This window comes from Bactrocera neohumeralis, chromosome 3 (genome assembly GCF_024586455.1).
Source record: "Bactrocera neohumeralis isolate Rockhampton chromosome 3, APGP_CSIRO_Bneo_wtdbg2-racon-allhic-juicebox.fasta_v2, whole genome shotgun sequence".
NCBI classification, from domain to species: domain Eukaryota; kingdom Metazoa; phylum Arthropoda; class Insecta; order Diptera; family Tephritidae; genus Bactrocera; species Bactrocera neohumeralis.
The window spans coordinates 71,185,856-71,203,756 of NC_065920.1; the positions used below are offsets into that span (position 1 = coordinate 71,185,856).

The following is a 17,901-nucleotide window of genomic DNA, read 5'->3' on the forward strand; positions in this document are numbered from 1 at the left end:
CACTAGTGTGCTGTAATGCGTGAATTTGAAAAGAACGATGTGATTTATTAATTTGAGGAAGATAAGAAAATAAGGGACAAAAATTGGTTTGGATATACATATATCATGTGATGTGATATCATGATTCTTATGAAGTGATGTACTTTTTAATAAAAGAATACATTATGTTTGATGGGATTATATTAACTGGAGGAATATAAGAAAAACGCGGGTCATATTTGCTTTGGATATAGATCATGTGTTTTGATATCGTATGACCCTGATGATGTGATGTGTAACTTTACCAACAGAATACAGTATATTTGATGGATTTGATTAAATTGAAGAATGTAGCTAAAAACGGGGAAACAATTGGTTCGGATACAGATCATGTGATTTAATAGCTTATGATCATCTTGATGTGATGTGATGTATAAATTAATTATCAATTGACGAAATTACCTAAAACACAATATATGGTATTTGATCGGTTTATTGATGATGCTCTTCAATTCTTACCTTTTCTCAGCGACTGTTCACTCTTGACTTTGTCATTGTCCACCATAACGAAGCCATCCGTCAGACTTGTGTCTGATTTACTAGGACGTATCGTACGCTCCTCCTCTGCAAATAAATTACATATTATTATACTGTGATCCAGCTTTAATAAACAAAATTATGTAATTCCTACCCTCAACACATTTGCTGGCTATGCTTTCACCCTCCACCGTCGATGCTTTCATTTCGTGCAAGGACTTAGCGCCAGACAAAGAGCTTTTCCGTCGGCCAGCGGCATCCTTATTATCTTTGTGCTCTGACTCTGGCTGCTCCTCCTCAGCCTTGTCGGAATGTGTGGAGTGTTGTGAATGCGCCGAAGCTTCTGATATGCTACTCTCCGAACCAGATTTGGCGATAACTTTGTTTTGTCAAGGATTATAAAATTTAATGGATGACATACTAGTGCTTAAAAATTAAAGAACACTCACCATTTTCGTCCTGCAACGAGAGGCTCTTCATTTGCTTGAGTATGTTCAGTTTACCATCATCCTTGCCATCGCAGGAATTCTCACGCTCCGTGCTGGCCGGACGATCTTGCGAACTCACTTCGGTGGCGCGCTTCAACTTACGTTCGATGGGCACTTGTGTGTACTCCAAGGACCACATCTGCGTTAAAGAGAGTATCATTTAATAAACAAGAGAATTTAACGCAATCAAAATATTACTACACACCCGCACTACGCCATCGGTGGAACCCGTGATTACCACATTCTCTTGATCCCACTCACGTATCTGTGAAAAGGCAACACACAAGATCTGCTGCATGCGATCCGCACTGCCAACACAAGTGTTCACCATCGCCAACGGATCGCCGTTGATGGACCAAACATGCAGCCAAGTGGCCGAACAGGTCGCTATATCACCGGTGAGATCATTGATCGCGACCGCAGCTACAACACCCGCATGACCGCGCAGCTGACGCACGAATGTAAAGCGCGTCATGTCCCAAACGATCGCAGTGCCATCACGTGAGCCAGAAATGATGACATTATAAGCGGCGCTTGCCGCCAAACAAGTCACGGCATCGGTGTGGCCATGCAGCGAATTCCGCACAGTGAGACTCTTGCGATTCGCATCGAATTTCCAAATCGTTACGACCGAACTGGTGCCGGCGGTGACAATCATCTTGCCATTGGGACAGGCGCAACAAAGTATTTCACCCGAATTTTGTGCGGCCGCCTCGGAGACGAATGAAGCGCGATCGGAATCGTATAGACCAATGCGCAGTGAGTGATCAGCGAAGCCCCAGGCGATGTACTTCGTGTAAGAGGGTGGCATCATTACCTACGGTACAATAAAAAATCGGTTATATTTGGGGTAGAATTTTTTTCCTTTAACTTTCACTCACCTTGTTCTGTTCGACGGCAAACACAGTCTTATCTGGTTGTAATATCTGACCAACGGGTCCTTTCAGTTCCTTAATTGGCTGCAGGCTCGGTTTGAGATTATTTAAATTATGGAAGAATAGACGTTCCGATTGTAAAACGGTGGTATTGCCCTGTATTAAAGCGCCCGGATCGATTAGTGTGGAATGCCGTGAGTTGGACATTTTCTTCGCTGGATGCGCCTTTTTGAATAGCTGCTTGGGTATTTGACCAAAATTATTGATAAAGCCGATTGTGGCATTTTTCTTCAGCGGATCGTCGATGCTGTAGAGGTTATACAATTTTTTTTTATAGAAAAAGATTTTTTTTGGTAAAAAAAATATTTATGGTAGAAAAACATAATTGCTAGAAGACATATTTTTGGTAGAAAAGAAATGTTTTCGGTACAAAGAAAAGTTTTCGGTAAAAAAAATGTATTCGGTAGAAAAAAAATATTATCGGCAGAAAAAAAAGTTTCGGTAAAAAAATCATTTCGGTACAAAAAAATGTTATCGGTAGAAAAAAATGTTTCGGTAAAAAAAATTCGAGAGAAAAAAGGTAGAAAACAAAAACTTTTTAACATAAAAATATTTTTGCATGAAAAAAATATTTTCGATACAAAAAAGTTTTCGGTAAAAAAATTGTTTTTGGTAGAAAAAATATTATCGGCAAGAAAATAATTTTTGGTAAAAAAAATATTTTTTTTGTTGCAAAAAAAGTTTTCGGTACAAAAAAATTTTTTTCGGCAGAAATATCTTAAGTACAAAAAAGTTTTCGGTACAAAAAATTTTTTTCGGTAGAAAAAAATCTACCGAAAAAAATCTTTTAGGTAGGTAAGAAATTTTTTGATACAAAAATATTTTTGGTAGAAAACAAAAATTTTTGATGTTTTCAGTAGAAAAAGAAAATATTTTCGGCAAAAAATTGGACGTACTTGTAAATATCCACATTGCCCTCGTAGAATAGATGATGGAAAACGTTCACTGCCTCCACGGCGGCGGGTCCCTGTTGCTTACAACCAAATATCAGGTCGATCCACTGGAAGAGGTGAGAAAAAATTAGAAATATCGCTCTTTTAAGCATATTTGCGTCACGTGACACTCACCAAATGCAGATTCTGACTAACATAATCGCACTCTAAGGCTCTGCGATGCACGCGTATAAACTCGCGTGGATCCTGTTTGGCCCAAGGTGGTAGTATGACATGATTCAACGTCTCACCGTTTTGCTTTGTGCCTATTTTTTTAAAGAAAACAAATTAGAGCAGCCCAAAACATTTGTCCACCATATTTTCTGAGTCCACTACTTACCCAAATCAAAGTTATTGCCATTACTCAAAAACTCCGGTAGGTAGAAAAATTCCGGTATTAACTCTTTCACATCGGCCATATTGAATTTGGAAGCGGAGAGCCATGCCTCGCGTATACTATGAAACATGCGATCGGCCAAATCGAAGTGACCGCCTTGCAAGCGTAAAAAGTGCTGTGTAAATGGTTCCAAACGCACCAAATATGAGCAAACAATCATAGCGGAACTGTAGTGGGTGCCATAATGATAGGGTGGCGTCTCACCGTGCGGATCGTCCCACTCCTTATGGCGGCAAGAAAATGAGAAAAAGTAGTGAGCAGAAAAATTTTATTAAATAATTCACTCTATACCTTAAAACGCTTCTGGAACTGCTCTAAGCGCTCTTCCGACTGCGCACCCATCGGCTTAGAGAAGTCACGGAATGTCTTCGGATTGGAGAAATCCAACTCTTCCGATTCATAGTCAGCGACTATCCAAGGGAAGACTGGATATTGCATGAGATCATTGTAGGAGCGGCCAGCCAGCGTATTCAAATGCATTAAGTATTGGAAGTTGGAAATTTCGCCGCGCTAAAGAGTAGAAGTTTAAAAAGAGGTTAGAAGTTTATTAATAAACAAGTATATTTTATTACAAAAAAAAATTTAAGTTTCCTAAATGGTTTTAATAAACTTGAAGTCCTCATAAATTTACACGCAATATGGGATTATACATAATTTGCCAGGATAAAAATATTATTGAATTTCGTAATGATTACTAAGTATAGTTCAGACCGACAATTTTCTGATGACAAAAAAATTTATCGATTAGTTATCGAAATAATTTATTAATTATCGGTCAGCAAATAACATATTTCATCGATAATTTTTGGTGCCTCTGAATTAAAAAATAATAAGAATTATAGCAAGAAGTATATTGAAATTTATCGATTAATTATCGAAATAATTTATTAATTATCGATAAATAAATAACACCACACATGTTGCTAAAACCTATTTTATCGATAATTTTTTGTGCCTCTGAATTAATCGACATTAAAAATTATCGAAAGAATTATATTGAAATGTATCGATTAATTATCGAAATAAATTATTAATTATCGGTAAGCAAATAGCATCACACATATTGATAAAATATAGTTTATCGATAAATTTTTGTGCCTCTGAATTAATCGATATTAAAAATTATTGAAATAATTATATTAAAATTAGTCGAAATAATTTATTAATTATCGATAAACAAATAACGCAAAAGGTGCCAATTTTCTCAATTAAATGCATCGACCATTGGTACAATTGATTATTTATCGAAAATATCAACAATTTTTAGAATAAATAACGGTAGCAACTGATGATTTTTCGTAAGGGCGAACAACTACAGTACTTTTTTCTGCTATCAAAAAATGTCTGGAAAGTATTTCACTTTTAAACCAAAATCACTCTGAAATTAATATAATCGATTATTTTAATAATAAAAAAATGTATTTTTCAATAATTTTTTTTTTAAACTTCTAAAGAGTGTTATTATTAATTATCGATTTTTTATAAAAATAATAGCACTTTTTTCCAGATAAATGTATCGACTATTTATAAAATCGATGAACAGTTTATAGAAAGAGTAACTAATTCTCAAAATCATTTAGAAAAATCGACAACTTATCGTAATACTCCATATTTTGGTGAATAAATTACGATACTAATTTCTGCTTTTAGTATATCTAATTCGATAAAAATTTATCGATAACTAGTTATAAAAGTAACAGATTTTGAGTAGCTAATAATTGGTGATATTTTATTATTATATTTATATACATTCATATATTATCGATTAAAATACCGATAACTTAATCGATATTTTATTTATATAATCGATAACAAATTCACTATAGCACACCCTCTATATGTATATTATCGCTTAAAATATCGATAACTTATTAAATATAATATTATCGATAACGATTTCACAATATCACACCCAGGATAGTGAAAATCTCAATGGTTAAGCTTCTCTATGAGAATATTATCGATTAAAATATCGATAACTTTATTACTATTTCGTATTCAATACAAAAAATCACTATAGCACACCCTGTATGTATATATTATCGCTTAACATCGATAACTTATTTATTATTTTGATTATCTTATCGATATCGATATCACCTAGCACTAAATTCTTAGTTCTAAATTCACTTCTGAACTGTTTTTGACTAAGCCATCATTACACTTACCACCCAACGTTGCGTGACCGACGTCTCGCCAATGAGACTACTGAAAATGCCCGATGTCTGCTCTACGCTTGCGGTGCGCTTTTGACCCGCCACCGACAGCTGTGCATTATCGTTAATCGCTGTGGCCTGCGCCATGAAGCGTTGATAGACCTGTTCCGAAAAATAAAATTAATTCTATTTACAAAAACCGCCGCTACACCCCCTTCCACGCACCTTATTCCGCACTTTACGTGGAAAGCTCAACAAATAATTGCGCCCATCTTCCGAGAAGACCTCCAAAGCAATTGGCTGCAACAAATAGCGACGTTTATGCACTTCTCGAATCTCCTCATAAGCAAATTTCGAACACTGACGCGCCTTCTGCGTGCGCGTCGGGCCACCAGAGTTCGGTATGATGGGCTCGTAAGCGCCGGGTGGCAATGTATCAATGTCACGTATTTCGCGATTCTTTAACAATGTGAAACCATCGACTATATAGCAGTGCTCCTTGCCGAACAACAACAAACCCTCGAAGGTGTCCAAACCCTGTATGCGCGCACAACGAAACATGAATGAGATTTTCTCCTGCTCCTCCAGCAGCCGCAGGAATGTTTCATTGTCGGACATCATGGAGGTGTCCTCCTCTTCCTCATCTTCTTCGGGTACGCCCGTGTCTATGGATTCTTGTGGATTTTGTAAACTTTTCGCGGCGACCTCTGTGGGTGAGTGTGGTGGTGGTGGTGTGCCACCGCTCGCCTGCGTTTCGGAATTTTGATGCTGCGCGGCATGTGCATGCTTCGCATTGTTTGCGTCCACTGAGTATTGTTGTTGTATTGAGTGTTGTTGTTGTAGTGATTCGGTTTCACAGAGTATGCGAGGCGGTTGCTGACAATGTGTGTAGTAGATTTTACTATCCAAACTGGTGGCAACTTTGTATTTTAATTGACGCTGTTGAGAGCGAGAGAGAGATCGGGAGAGATAAATAAAAAAATGTAATTAATTATTGAATTGCGCGATCAGTCAATTCCGTTACACTTACATTATCTGGCAAGTCGATTTCTGGTCTGTAGGGATAATGCAAATAAAAGAGCTCGTTGCGCATTGTCTTCTTGCGCATGCGATGCGGTCCTTCTGTCGTATCCAATATCCATTTATCCAGCGAGGAACTACCCTCCGGACCCCACAGACCGCGTTCGCGTGTCAACTCCGTCTCCGATTGTGTCCAGTCTTGGTAGACGTAACGTTGTGTATGCTGTTGCATTTGTATGTACTGCTTGCAGCGCAACTCCCAAAGGTCCCTGGTACCCAGAGGAAAGAAAATATTTTTTAGTATGCTACAACCATCTCCATACCAAGGACTTACTTTATCAATTGCACATGTATGCCTGTGCAATCGAAGGCGTTCTCTTTGCTCATTGTCGATTTAGTGCGCACGAGTTCGTCCTTTTTGACTTTCGTACGGCTCGCCAGGCGCGTCAAGCCACCTGTAACTTTCTGTATTTTCGACTGTATCTGATTGTGTATCTCCCAGGGTATGCGGTACGTGGCTTTACGCTCAGCATCGACATAATTGAACCAGAGTTTAGAGGCTAGCTCCATAACCTGCTCGCGTGTGCTCTGCAAATCAGGCGCTTTGGAACTGGGTGGCGGTGGGGTAAGCGTAACTTTGAAGACCTCCTCAATGGCGGGCTTTTTGCAAACATACAGTTCCTCCCAGACGCGAAAAGCGGCGCCCACAATCAAATTGCGACCCTGTGTGCGAATGAATGGCAGGTTTTAGATGTAGAGATATTTTTAAAATTTGAATGGTAAGCTTACCTGCAGCTGATTGAGATCCTCATCTTTCGGTTCGACGGTGTCGGTTTGTGGATTTACATGCCACGTGGTATTACGGCTGGTTGCCGGTTCCAAAATAATCTTCATATCCGAAGTTAATTGCAGCAGGCAATAAGTGAGACAACCGATGAACTCCAACTCGTGATTGCCGGCGCCAAAAATGAGCAAGCGATGCGTGATAATGTTATGTAAAGCCTCCAACACACTCATCTGCTCCGTTATGGATTCTGTGGGACGCGACAGCAAGTAAAGTATGGTGCGATTGAGTGAGTGATGCAGCTGCTCGATTGTCAAGGAGGAAGAGCGACGTTTCGCTTGCGCTATCAACTTGATCACAAAGTCGAAAATGTCATGTGGATTGCGTGTTAGGCAACCCTGCCACATTTTATCCACCACGCGCGCTGTGAAGTAGAATACATTGGGCGCTATATGCTGGGTATGACTCTGCAGCAACGGCACAATGGACAGTGCGGCCTGTTCGCCCACCAAAACATCCGCGGCTAGCAGATGCTCCATCAAAGCGGTAATAATTTCTGTCTGATACTCAACTTGCAACGTCATCTCCGCGGGCTCAGGTGAAGCGTCGAACACCAGGTCGATGACGGGCGTTGTCTTGCCATGCATATTCAAGCTCAGCGAATCGACCACAATTACGCGTAGAAAATCGATGATACATTTACGCACCGGATGCTGCGTCAGCTTATGCGCCGGTGCGCTGGTTATGCTATGCGCGTGCAGCAAGTAAGCGCCCGTGCCGTTGTCGGTGGGTGTTGAATTACCGCTATTCGGTTCGGAATCATTGCCAGCGTCCTTCGAGTTGGGGAATAGCACCGCAACCAATGAGGTGATCACGTCGCCAGACATCATGACCGGCATAAAATCGGTGACATTCTGATACAAGTTGAAGAGCAGCTGAATTATTGTCTCAGGATGGCTATTGAGCCATTTGGCGCAGTCTGTAGCGTGCACAATAGCGCGCACCATGCCGAGCAGCACGCACACCGCTTCGGGGCAAACGTTCATTTTTGGTAGCGGCGCATTCGAGGAAGGCGGTGTGCCCCACAGAAAGTGACGTACACGATCCAAGTCGAATTTTGTATGCTCACTGGCCATCATTTTCACCGGTTGACCCATAATCAAAGCGGTAATGAGGAAATATAGCTCGGGCACGTCGAGATGATGCGTGAGCAGCCATTCGAGCATTTGATAGCCTAGAGAGAGTTTAAAATAAAGACTTTTTATAATCTAGTTGGATAAATTATTATGTAAGTCACCCACCTGGTATGCTCAGCGCCGTAGTACGCACTTCGCCGGCAATCTGCGTCGGCAGATGCTGTATAACATTGGCGGTGGTCACAATCACCGAGCCAGCGCTGCTCTGCGTGCCCGTATTCAGCTGCGGCGCGCCCAGCGCCAACATTTTCTTCTGCGACACCATTTCCGTGAAGCGCAAGTAGCCGCCATTGTGTGTGGAGTCGCGGAAACGTACCATGAAATTCTCGTTGGCACAGACGACGACCAGTATGCGCACCGCAATTATAACGGTAGTGAAGTGTACATGCGGCTGCATGAAGAGCAGCAGCCAATCCATGCCCAGCGTCTTGGAGATGTCATCGCAGATGATATAGTTCACCGTGTTGCGTGGCGTGAAGAGCAAACCATGCAGCAGCGAGAGGCAGCGGTTGCGCAGATAAATGTTCTGCGCCATGAGTTCGTGCTCGCTCACACCACCAGCAGCATTACCGTTAATGCCCGCTGTGACGCGCATGCTCGGCAATATGAGCGCTTTCTCGACTTGTTCCGCTTTCGGTAGCTTGGCAGCGATGTACTGGCCGAAGAGCAAGAGATCGCTGTGACGCGGCTGACCGCCGAGCAAAGTCTCAATTAGATTGAAGAGTATTTCGCGCGTCGAGTGATCCTGTATGTCGATAATGATGTGCAGCAGCTTATTAAGCAGCTGCAAGTTACCCATAATCTTCACATTCTGTTTCTTCTCGTTCGATTCAATAGCGAGTTCGAGCAGATGTTCCAGCAGGGAGCGCAGCAAACCATTTGGCGCATTATGCCAAATTTCCAGGTCGCAGAGTAGATCCTGGAATGCGGTAACATTCGGTATGGCCGACATGTCTTGACCGCTACTCACAGTGCCGACGAGCCCAAATGTCAAATGTAGTATGTGTGAGTTGAGTAGATTCTTCTTCTTTTTGAAGAACATGCCCAACGTTTGATAGCAACGTTTGCGATCCATTTCGCTTTGCGCCGCGCGGTTACTACGCACCACACAGGTGAGCGCCTTCACGCCGGCGTAGAGCGATTCCACATCCTGCGCCATGGCGATGATGCCCAGCAAAACATTGCAGCCGCCGACAGTGTCGATCATGGCGGAGACGGGGTGTGGACTGAAGACGCGCACGCCCAAATAGCCGACAACTACGCCGCCGAGTGAGCGTCCAGCGCCTGCCAAGTGACCGGCGGAATTGTGTAGAATTCTATAGAGGAGAATAGTAAGAAAAATGTAAATACCAACTTAAAAAGTAAAACCTTAAGCGCTTTACCTGATCGGCGTGGCATTCTCGTGCGAATTCATGCCCAATACTTTGGCGATGGACTTGTTATCCACGCGACTGTAAACCTTGCGTATCTTTACTAGAGTGAGTTGTGACACCGCCTTCGCATTCAGACCCAAGAGCACACGATCTTCCGGTACTAAGGGCTGCAGCGGTTCGCTTTGCTTACCCAGTTGTGGCGCTTGCAGTGAACCCATATAATGTGGTCCCAGATTGTAGATGGTGTGCACAGTCTGTTGTGTGAGCACGTCTTCCAGCAAGTGGCAGACGCCCTGCTTCCAGCAGAGACGTGAATAGCGGCGCCAAATCGGTGGTGTGCCAATGTAGCCGTAGACTTGACTGGCCACGGCGAGATTGACGGAGCCAGCGCCGGGGTTTTGTGAAATGTAATGTAGCTTCTGTGTGTGCATGGGCTGAGGAAAGAGACGAAAACAGCAAATTTAATTTTTTTGGGTATTAGAAGATATGTGAAGGACCACTCACTGTGCCGTCCAAGTAAAGTGAGAGACTAGAGTTTTTCAAAACAGCGCGATTGAGTACTACCACCAGATTATGCCATTGGCCCTCGTGCAGCAAATCGGGACACCAAATGCGTGCGCTGCCGTCGTCTGAACCTTCGGGTTCCCAGTCGCCAAGACCTGAAAGCGGTTCGAAGTTAATGAATTTTGGCGCATAAGTATATAAAACTAATAAGCTACTTTTTAATTTCCTTGTGGGAAAGAACTACATGCCTAACCACACTTCGACAACACTTACTTTTGCTTGGCGTCACAAGCGTTTCTTGCGTGGACACCACAATCGCTTTATCACGCGCCGACAGCAATATGGACAGACAGACCAAGTTCTCTTCGCGCGGATTGTGTATGGTGCGCACCAGCGTCAGCAGACGCACGCAATGTGGATCTGTTTTGGGATCGGAAAACTTCTCCACACAAAACCAAGTGGAGTATGAGAGTCCCGTTTGTGGTGGAAATATGCGATCTCCAGCGCCAATACCGCCAATGGTGTTGGCGTCGATAGTACCACCGGTGGTGGCGGTAGCCTGTGGCGCCAACGAAGGCAAATACAAACAGCCGAAACCCTCCGCAGACATATCCATTTCCACAAAGGGCGGCAGCGTGCTCGAGCCGTGCGCGCGAAAATCACGCGGTGTTGTCATTGAAACCAGCGTCTTAATACGTGTCAACGGTACGGGCCCGCCCATGCGATAGGGTGTGCGTAAGTCAATGTCGGCGCAAGATAGCGGTTCGCCAAGCCGCAGAAACTCACGCAGCTCTGTGGGCTGTAAAGCCTGTGCAGCCAAGCGCTCCAACACATACTGCATGGACACGTGCAGCGGATTAGCTTCCTCGGAGAGAGCATTGCGCGCAATCTTCAACAGCTGCTCGGCGAGCCCATAGTCGCACATGATTTGTTGATTGCGTTCATTGCGCACCAAAGACTTTATGATCTCGCTGAGGTAAACCTGTAGATTCAGCGCTAATATGCCGCTTGTCTCATGCTCGATGCTCGGTAGTAGCTGCAGCATGCAGAGCACAACGCCGGGATGCACAATGCGCGGCTCTGGTGTGGGCTGTGTCAGATTCAATTGATTTGGATGAGCTGGCGGCAACTCTTTGCTGGGCGAACGCGTATGTGTGTCGCTGAAGAGCGTTATGACGCCGGCCAAATTTGGTGTTTCAAAATTGTCCAGCGCGATGCTGTATAGTAGGCGGTAAACTACGCAGACGTAGGACAAGGAGCGCGGTAGGTCCGAGTTGAAGCTGTGTGTAAGACAAAGAGAGAGAAACAGGTTAAGTATGGTTTACTTCGAGCAAAGCAGCTTAGTTTTGAAAGCACTCACCTAAAGTTCAATATATCACCCGCGAAGACCTCGTGAAAGTACTTCTGCATGGCGTTGTCATTCTTGAACTCGCCCTTGAAGTCATGTAGCTCAGTGGCGCTGCCGAAACAGCCCAAAAGCCGCAGCGTGTCACACAGCGAGGCGGTGCAAATCTCTTGATGAAAGAATTTCGCGTTCGCCGGCTCGAAACGCATCGCCGTCGCCAGCGTCTGACAAACGATTTGCAGCAATAATATCAAATCATCCTGTGTAATCAACTGCGCGTCTGGCTCTACATTTGCCAACGGCTCATCGCACAATTTGCCGTCAAGCGAGACGAAAACGCTGGTAAGATATACGAATCCGCCCACCTTGCGGAACACAGTACGCGTGCGGTGCGAGTCCTTCAAGCAACCGAGCAGCATGTTGAGTATTTGTATTTTGAACTCCACCTGATATGGTGGCACCGCATGCATGACGGAGAGTATGAAGAGCATGTCATCATCACCGCCCGCCGACAGTATCAGCTCTCGTATGATGCCCAACGCTTGCGGACGACAATGTTTGAATTTCACCAAATCGTGTGTACATTTAGCGCCGCCACATTCACGAAACACATTCGCGTTATTATTATTACCGCTCAGCAGTATGGTGAGCGCTTCGAGCACATGTTTGCCCAGCGTATCGGTGAGATCCTCTAGATCATCCGCCGTCGGTACAACAACAACGCTCTCATCGCATTTTGTTATCTTACGCACGTGATCGGCATAACGATTCAAGCACGTGACAAACACCTCAAGTATGCCGACCTCAAGATAGACCTCCTTGAAGACCGCATTGTGTCGCAGTATATTCAGTAGCGTCTTCAAGCACAGTATGCTACAGCTAGTCGAATGATTGTTCTTTAGCAGCAATGAGAGACTTATCAACTCCTTGCATGGTACAAAATTCAATTGGAACACAATGAACTCGAGTAAATCAAAGAATTTCTCCTGTATCTGTGGACCCTTGAGGTGTATGCGCTCCGTGAACTGACTGAGCGTATTCTCCGAATCGAGTATGAAATAATTGGCGTTCTCCGAGTGATAGACACGCGATATGGCGTCGAGTATGGTGCAGCAAAGCGCTGGCGAGGTGGACTTCAGGAAGACCGTTTGCAGCACTTGGAATGCGTAGATGTTGCGTACGCAAGTCTCACGTGAGCTCGCCTGTGGCATTTGAAAGTTCTGCATTTTGAAGAGCGTATTCTGTACCTGTGGCGGACGTAACTCATTGAAGCCGCACATGCAAAGCGAGGAGATCATGAGAACGAGATTGCGTATGGCCGCCTGCACTTCAATGGAATGGGTACGCGTTGTGTCGAATCTAAATGAGAGGGAGGAGTGGTTAGAAAATATTACATTAATGATTAAAGTAAGATCTCAAGTCCGTTTGCTATGGATTTTATATATAGTACTATATAGAGATTTCTAGAGGGTTGTGATAACTAGCCGCTGGAACTGAACATAAAAACTAAAAACAACGGGATCTGGGGACTGGATCTGTTTCGGCAGACATGACTGCCAGAGGACGGACCGATATGAGATCACATCGAGCGATGGACAAAGGAAATCAGTGTACCTAAGAAGGAAAACTTCGTGTACCACGGATACGTAAAAACGACTAGCTTAAGGACAGATAAATAATAGGAAGTAGGGGTTTTTAGGGAGAAAAGCTTCTTGGGTCACCTTTATAATCTTGGTTAGACACAGAAAACAAGGATTTTGAGAGAGAAACGCTTCTTGGATCATATTTATAAGTTTAAACTTACTTAAATTTCTGTAACACAGACACGACTGTCGGGAAGATGAATCGATAATAAAGCCTATCGAATGATGGACCAAGAAAATCAGGGTTTGTAGGGAGAAAAACTTCTTGGAACTTCTTTACAAACTTGGACTTACTTTAATTTCTGTGACGCAGACGCGACTGTCTTGAAGATGGATCGATATTAGTATCTTTCGACCAAGGAAATCAGGGGTTATAGGGAGAAAAGCTTCTTGAAACTCCTTTATAAACTTGGATCTACTTAAAATTCGGTTACGTAGAAACAACTGTCTTAAGAACGAATCGACAACAGAACTCATCGAACTATGGGCCTAGGAAATCATAGTTTGAAGGGAGAAAGCCTTCTTGAATCACATTTATAAGCCTGCATATATTCCGGTAGAGCAGTAACGATGAAGGGAAGAAGGGATCGATAATAGAACTCATCGAACGATGGACTTAGGATCACGGTTTTAAGGGAGGAATACTTTCTGGGTCAACTTAAAAGAAAAATAGCTTTAAACTCACTTGAGCAAAAAATCGCTGAGAAAAAGATATCCCTGTGATGCTTTGAAATCGTCCAATAATATTTGTGATACTTGACTAGAATCCTTTAGGAAGCAAAAAACGGTAACAAACATTTCGACAATCTCCAGCGGATTGCCGAAGCTCAAACGTTGCATATTATCCACACACAGCGCCATGCAGCCTTTGGCTAAAAGGAAGAAAAAAATAAATAAAATAATGAAATACAACAACAGCAACTAAGAGGACTTACAATGTATATAACTAACAACGGCATCGGTTAGGCCATGTCGCGAGATGGTCGTCAATATTTCCGCTGCGTTTTTACGCCAAACAATATTATGCGTCGGACACGGCGACGTGATGGCCGAGAAGAGCAGCGTCAGATCGTCCATGCGCGCCAACTCCTCGGCCGGATACGGATACGAGCAGAGCTTAACCAGCAGCTGTACAAAGACCTTTTGCAGCAGCGTGCGACGCTCGAAGGCATTAAAGTCGCTCGCCGACTCGCCAATGCCCGGCGGCGGATCGTCCTCCACAACGGGCAGATCGAAGAACAAATACAGACATTTGACGAGCGTAGACGGCACGGCGGCTGCTGTCATCACCTGTGTATTAGACAACAAAAAAATAGTTTAATTATTGTCATAAAAAGTAAAAAAAAGTCGCTGGAAGTCAATAACAAGCAATGCAAGAGATCTGGTGTTTCTTCAAGCTGCTCGAAGTGCTGCTGGGCATTGCGTGCCTGACATTTCACGTGCTCGGCTTTCTGCACACCGAACCGCTACCGCACAATCTCTTCTACTGCGGCACATTTGCCAGTTTCACGGTGTACGCTGCCTTCGGCATACTCAACAACTTGTGTGGGCATGGTCGCACTGCCGCCATCGAAGCCATAACCACAACAGTGGGCGCTGTAATGCATTTCGCTGCCTCTTTGCTTTCCATGTATCATGCGGAGCAAGACTTTCATTTAATGTTTCTCACCGATACGGAGGAGCCGAGACATCACTACTTTTTCTATTGTAAGGCGCAAAGTATTGCCGCGCTCGCCACGGGCGGCATGTATATGTTGCATGCGACATACGCTTACGATGCTAGTTTCATACGCTTGAAGCGTGAGTTGCGTAGCGGGGTCTCCAGTGATCAGGAAACCGAAGATGAGGAATCGGTGCAACGTTTTCGAACGCATATTGAGATGTTTGTGTTTGGCAAGAGGGTTCATAAGAAATTGTTGCGCTTCAAGTGGTTCCAAAAACTAGCCATGAAGCCATGATTGAAGTTTTTGAACTTGAAAAGCTTTAAAAAGTGTCGGAAAATTCAAAGCTTTTAATCTCAGAACAATATTATTGTTTTTGTATAATCGCACAACAGACCAATAAATGCCGAATGTGAGAATTATGTTTTTTAAGTGAACTTATATATAAGAGAGCAGCCTTTTCCAGCCTAGAAAAATAAGCGAAAGTGGTTGGTCTTGTGGAGATCGAGAACAAGACAAAGTATCTGGAGGCCACACAATAAGAATCCTCGGGCCTTAGGAACTACATCACTCTTGGGAGCTATAAATTTGAAAAAATAAAGGACGTTCTCGGAACCAGCTTTAATTCCACCAACAATCTAAGCCTAGAGTTCAAGCACAGAATAACTCATGCGAAACAGCTGCTATTTTGGGATCGGTAGGCAAATGTCGTTCTATTTTATGGCGTAGATCATGCACGATGCCCAACTGAGACGAGAAATCACTTGACGCATTCGTGAGAACTGTTTTCCGTCAGGTCTTTGGAGCCTACCGCGTGATGAATATCGAAGAAAATGGAACCCTGGACTGTATGAGCTCTGCGGCGACATGGATACAGTTAAGCGTATAAAAACTCAACGAATGCCCCGGTTAAGCCATGTATGAAAGATGATGCTCCAGCAAAAAGAAGACTTGTGGGCATAAAGGGCATTCATTGAAAGAACCATGTGTATAAGAATCTGTCTCCACTTGGGATGTACAATTGGTATGAGCTCGTAGAAGATAGAGGTAACTGGAGACTTTGTCTTTTCGGCTCGAACCGACCCACGGTTGTAGTGCAAAGTAGTATGTAACAAGGACTAGTCCTTAGTTCTCTTCTAGGAAAGAGGCAACTGCCGAAGTTTGGAGTTCTGGCCTTAGACTGATCTACGGTTGTAGTACCAAAGGAGAAATATGTAAGCAAGACAGTGAAAGAGCCAAGTGCATAACAATCTGTCTACTGTCTGTAAAACTGACGTGGCTTCGTAGAGGATTCCAAAGAGACAAGTCTTTAGTCCTCTTCCGGAAAGGATCCAATCACTTAGTAAATTCTACCATTAATTTGCTACAAGATCGGCTCGACTTCATTCCCTAATTTACTAAAAGAACGCGCTTGTCATAAATATAGCGAGGGTTTTTACCGCGATTACTTCATAGTAACACTTTTGGAAAGAGATATTCGAAAGAATATAGACTTCCCTTCATCATAGCTCTATATGAACTGGAACGCTTCGAAACGGTCTTCTAAGAAGGAAAAGTGACTTTACTCAAAGGACGATAGTTCATGAAAGTTTGGTCTCTGGAGGGTTAGGCTTAAAATCCCCAAAATACTCCTTTTGACATTGACAGACGGAGTGTCTTTAGTATTTTCATTTATACTATCTTTGATGATGAGTTTAGAAATATTTCTTTTTTTGGTTATTTTCTGTTGGGAATTAAATTTTTCTCGGTATTGATCCTCTCTGGTCTCTGAAACAGTGCGGCACTGGATCGGATATACTATTAATTTCAAACTGGTCACATAGACATAAACGATCTTTTTTGAACAAAGTATACCGGTTTACTTACAACTATCAACCCCAGGCTATCAGGGTCATAAACCATCTTAGAGGCATATAATAGATCTTCACGTCCGCAGAAGTCCTCAGAATTCCGAATTGATATAGATTAAAAAAAAAAAAATCGCGCTACCAGCGGGCATTACCTGTATCAACGACACATCGCCGTTGGCCAACAAATTCAATGTGGACAGCAACATCCAGCCGCTGCTCGTCTCCTCCGTCGTTTCGATTTCCAAAAACTTAACAATCGCTATTGACGCCGCCTCAGTGCTCTGATTGGAGGCACGTTTCCGTATCTCGCTGACCATCAGACGTGAAACTTGCTGACAAAAGGCCACCACATCCCAGAACTTTTCGCTCATATCCGCGGCCGGGCATGTGCTGAAGACCTGTGTGTGGGCGCAGCATGGCACAAAAGAAAAGAAATGAAAGAAGAAAATTGTATTCAGTTAGTTTGGCTAAAAATAACTTTTCGACACGCGTCTCGATACCTTGCAAAATAACGGCAGCATCTGATACAGCTTCATGTCCCGTTCGTGCTCGCTGAGCGCCTCCTTCGGATGTGTGTACTCGTTGAAGAGCTGCTTTAGTGTGTGTAAACTGATTTGTATGCGTGCATCTGTGGCGGCGGTTATCTCATCGCCGACACGTGCACCGCCTGCGTTGCTGCTGCCCGTTATATTGCCATTAGCGGTGGCACCTGCCGCACCGGCTGTGGGTAAGCCACCCGCGGCACTGTTATTGCCACGTAATTTACGCATCACGTTCATGGTTGACGCTTAACGGTCGGATCGTCGGACACGTGTGTGCGTGTGTGTGGTTTTTGTGGTGTTTTTCTGTGGCTTCAACTCCGTATGCGGAGCAACCGCAGCCACCGCTCACACCACAACGTCTTTGCGGTCGATTTTGCTCCCGCGCGTGGAAGTTTCTGGATTCGTGTGTATGCGGGAGCACCTTCGGCTGTGGAATGAAACCTTTCGTTGATATTAATGGTTATTGATTGTTTGGTTTTAGTTTGCTTGCGGACACCAAATGTAATCTGAGAAAGAGAAGAAATGGCATATGTGTTGTTGTAAAAAGGATATATCACAG

At 43.6% G+C, this 17,901-nt stretch overlaps 2 protein-coding genes across 3 annotated transcripts in view; one reads left to right on the forward strand and one right to left on the reverse strand.

Moving 5' to 3' along the window:
* LOC126753019 (WD repeat and FYVE domain-containing protein 3) overlaps window positions 1–17,901 on the reverse strand; it is a 52,858-nt gene that overhangs the window by 9,960 nt on the left and 24,997 nt on the right. For both annotated transcript variants that reach the window (XM_050464110.1, XM_050464111.1), the window contains exons 2-24: window positions 17,301–17,848; window positions 16,953–17,198; window positions 14,225–14,579; window positions 13,975–14,161; window positions 11,662–13,005; window positions 10,575–11,581; window positions 10,302–10,456; window positions 9,807–10,231; window positions 8,530–9,740; window positions 7,234–8,462; window positions 6,779–7,167; window positions 6,455–6,713; window positions 5,650–6,363; window positions 5,437–5,586; window positions 3,560–3,778; window positions 3,212–3,491; window positions 3,007–3,137; window positions 2,836–2,939; window positions 1,886–2,186; window positions 1,210–1,821; window positions 966–1,143; window positions 671–895; window positions 499–603 (exon numbers count right to left, since the gene is read on the reverse strand). In XM_050464110.1, the coding sequence (XP_050320067.1) occupies window positions 499–603; window positions 671–895; window positions 966–1,143; window positions 1,210–1,821; window positions 1,886–2,186; window positions 2,836–2,939; window positions 3,007–3,137; window positions 3,212–3,491; window positions 3,560–3,778; window positions 5,437–5,586; window positions 5,650–6,363; window positions 6,455–6,713; window positions 6,779–7,167; window positions 7,234–8,462; window positions 8,530–9,740; window positions 9,807–10,231; window positions 10,302–10,456; window positions 10,575–11,581; window positions 11,662–13,005; window positions 13,975–14,161; window positions 14,225–14,579; window positions 16,953–17,198; window positions 17,301–17,579 (10,105 nt within the window). In that variant the 5' untranslated portion in view covers window positions 17,580–17,848. The remainder of the gene's footprint in view (window positions 1–498; window positions 604–670; window positions 896–965; window positions 1,144–1,209; window positions 1,822–1,885; window positions 2,187–2,835; window positions 2,940–3,006; window positions 3,138–3,211; window positions 3,492–3,559; window positions 3,779–5,436; window positions 5,587–5,649; window positions 6,364–6,454; window positions 6,714–6,778; window positions 7,168–7,233; window positions 8,463–8,529; window positions 9,741–9,806; window positions 10,232–10,301; window positions 10,457–10,574; window positions 11,582–11,661; window positions 13,006–13,974; window positions 14,162–14,224; window positions 14,580–16,952; window positions 17,199–17,300; window positions 17,849–17,901) is intronic.
* On the forward strand, window positions 14,660–15,247 carry LOC126753033 (uncharacterized). Its single transcript, XM_050464138.1, has one exon. The coding sequence runs from the start codon at window positions 14,660–14,662 to the stop codon at window positions 15,245–15,247; it is 588 nt and encodes a 195-aa protein (XP_050320095.1).